The 2,983-nt window shown below is 46.9% G+C and overlaps 1 protein-coding gene across 1 annotated transcript in view; it reads right to left on the minus strand.

Annotated features, from left to right (window-relative positions):
• The window catches only part of HOXC10 (homeobox C10), a 4,108-nt gene extending 2,427 nt beyond the window's left edge, over nt 1–1,681 (minus strand). The window contains exon 1 of the mRNA XM_008502897.2: nt 865–1,681. Within this exon, the coding sequence (XP_008501119.1) occupies nt 865–1,648 (784 nt within the window). The 5' untranslated portion in view covers nt 1,649–1,681. The remainder of the gene's footprint in view (nt 1–864) is intronic.
• Nucleotides 1,682–2,983: the final 1,302 nt, after the last annotated feature.

The following is a 2,983-nucleotide window of genomic DNA, read 5'->3' on the forward strand; positions in this document are numbered from 1 at the left end:
GAAAATAAAACGCCTTCCATGAAAGCCTCTTTTCAGACAACCCCAAACTTAAAACATCTGCTCAACACACAGAAACAATTTATTTTTTTTTTTTCCCCTCCTTCTGCCTTCGCAAACAAAACCTCCATTCTCCAAAGGGAGAATAATAATTTTAAATATGAAAATAAAGCAGCTTTTTTCCTCTCCGGCTTTCCCAGCAAGCTACCAAGCCCTGAAATGAGCAACAGCACAAAACTCCAGCCTGAGACGTTTGTAACTGTGAATTTCCCACACATTTTCATTTTTTTTTTTTTTTCCACCCCACTTCAACGCTGAGCAAAGGCACAGAAGCCAATTTCCCTCAGCATACCGAAAGCCATTGCATGGAAAGCGACACGAATGGAAGCAAAAAACCCCAAGGTTCATCCGCCTTAAAAGACACAAAATCCCCCCAAACCAATCCCCCTCCCCACCCCTCACCAAACCAAACCCCAAATCTCTGTAATTTCACACCAAAACACCTCATTTTAGTACATTCTGCAGCGATGGTTGCAAGGACCTAATTTTTTTTATTTTTTTTTCCCCAATAAGTACCCGCCCAGCAAATTTTCTCCACATAAACACATCTCCTCTGGCTCTCTGCTCTGTTTTCTCAGCTCCAGTCGCTTGAAATTTATAAAAACCAAGACAATTCCAGCAAGAACACCCCCACCCCCTCACCCCCCAAAATGACAGCAACGATACAGAACATTATTGTGCCAATTTCTGAAGGAGAAGTTGGCAGGGCAGAGAGCACATCACTGCATCTCCGCCTTGCCCTGGCACTTATTAGCTCGGAATGATCACTAATTGCCGAAATTAGCCGGTAATGAAGGATTCCCTTACCTTTTGCTTCATTGTCAGAATTGTCAGTGCTGGTGTCAGTGTTTTTATTCAGCTCTTTCTCTGCTTCCGAAGGGCTTGTTTTGGGTGCGGGGAGGCTTTTTTCTGTTTTAATTTCGCTGCTGGATGTATTCTGAGGATTATCTGGTTTTGTGTTTTCGGGGAAACTCACTTTAGCCACCGGGGGAGGCGGAGGAGGTGGAGGAGGTGGCGGTGCTGGTTCCAGATGCTCATTCCTTGGGTTCAGGCTTGCCCTGGATTCAAAACTTGCCTCAAACTCATTTGGATTGCTGCAGTTTGACGTCTTCTCCATGGAGGGGTAACCTTGGCTGGCTCGGTAGTAGCTAGGAACGGGGACTTCATGGTCATTTAGGCAAGACTCAGGCATTTGGTTGGGGTAGAGGGCTGCCTCGGGGGCGTTTTTTGCCCTTTTCTCAGCGTTATACATACAGCAAACATTCTCTTCCTTGACATTGGTAGGGAAGGAGCAGGAGGGGAGCTGTCTTGCAACAGGTTGCTCGATCCTGTACGCGTTTTTGGGGTCACACCAAGTGTCTAGCTGCGAGAGGTAAGATGGATAGGTGCTGAGAGACAAGGTAGAGCTATTCACCTCGTCCCTTTTGGAAAGAGACGGGATAATTCCACAGTTCCTCATGACTCCGCAGCTGAAATCGCTCCCAGGCTGCATGTACATCCCTTGGCTGGAGGAATAATTCTCCCCTCTACAGGTACCGGCCAACGAGTCCATCAAAAACGAGTTAGAAGTCACATTGTTGGGACATGACATTTTCAGAGAGGGTTTTTAAGGAGGAATACTCCAGCCAGGGGCTGACATCTTTTTTTTAGGGGGGAAAAAAAAAAAAATATCAAGCACCATAATTATCCACGCATCGCTCTTCCCCCCCTTCCATCCCCCCCCTCTATCCTCCCCCCCCCACGTGATGCCCAGGCCAATGAGGATTGAAAATGGCCTTGATGATTCAGACGGCGATGACATCACGGGGGTCAAGTTGGCGGGACCGAGAGCGTCACCGTGGAGCAACAGCGACATCTGGCAGTACCGGACCGGGACCTTCACGTTGAACAAAGGCAGAACCCCCCCTCTTTCAACCCCCGACCCCCCCCTCCCAACACCCCCCCGCCCTCCCGTTTGTTTACCAACGGAGCCAAGCGTGGAAAGAGGGGCGAAGAGAAGAAAAGAGAGGGGGGGGGGAAAACCCACCACACAAAAAAACAAAAACCCTACCCCAAAACAAGAGCAATAAAAAAATGAAATGAAAAACATTAAAGCGTTTTTTAAAAAGAAAAAAAGAAAAAAAAACTGGAAAAAAAAAAAAAACCAAAAACCAAACAACACCGTGTTTTAAATTTAGGGACAGAGGTTGAAAATTAAACTTAAAAATATACACCCCCCCACCCCTCTCTTTTCCAGCCTCTCTTCCCTTCTTTCTGCATTGTCCTTTTGCCCCCCAAAACCGATTGAAATTTTTTATTGTGCCTGCGTGTGTCCCCCCCCCCTTTTCTCCTTCCTCGTCTCGGCTGCTCCTTCCTCCCCCTCCCCAGCCGGGCTTGGCCATGGGCGATCTCCGGGCTCCCCCGAAGCTTCTTCTTGGCGTTATTTTTATATTTATCAATTTTATTTCTGCTCTTTTCGGGGGGGCCGGGGGAGGTTTGGGGATGATGCGCTCGGCACCGCTTTGTTTTTGCCGTTTCCAGAGCGATGTGGGAAGAGAAAAAAGGGGGAAAACTTAGGGAATAATTCAGAGCCCCTTCAGCCAGGCATCTCCCCGAAAACCCGAAGCTCCTTGGAGCAGGTTGGATATTTCCCGAGAGGATTTTTAATGAAGAAAAAGAAGATGAAACCGAGTTTTGCTTTTTTAATTTTTTTTTTTAATCCCCCCCTTTTTCCTTTTTTTTTTCCCCCTTTTTTTTCCCCCTTTACCCGCAGCACAGCGGCTTTGCCTTTCCTTCCTCCGCGAAACCAGCTTTTTTTAATTATCCACTTTCATTCCCCAACTGTCTGAAGTTTCTGTGCTAAAATGGCATCTGTGGTGTCGTTCGGGGAGAGGGAGGGGGGGGAAAAAAAAAATTAAAATTCCTTTTGGAGAGGGAAAAAAAAAAA

The sequence above is a fragment of the Calypte anna genome, chromosome 33 (genome assembly GCF_003957555.1).
Source record: "Calypte anna isolate BGI_N300 chromosome 33, bCalAnn1_v1.p, whole genome shotgun sequence".
Classification (NCBI taxonomy): Eukaryota; Metazoa; Chordata; class Aves; order Apodiformes; family Trochilidae; genus Calypte; species Calypte anna.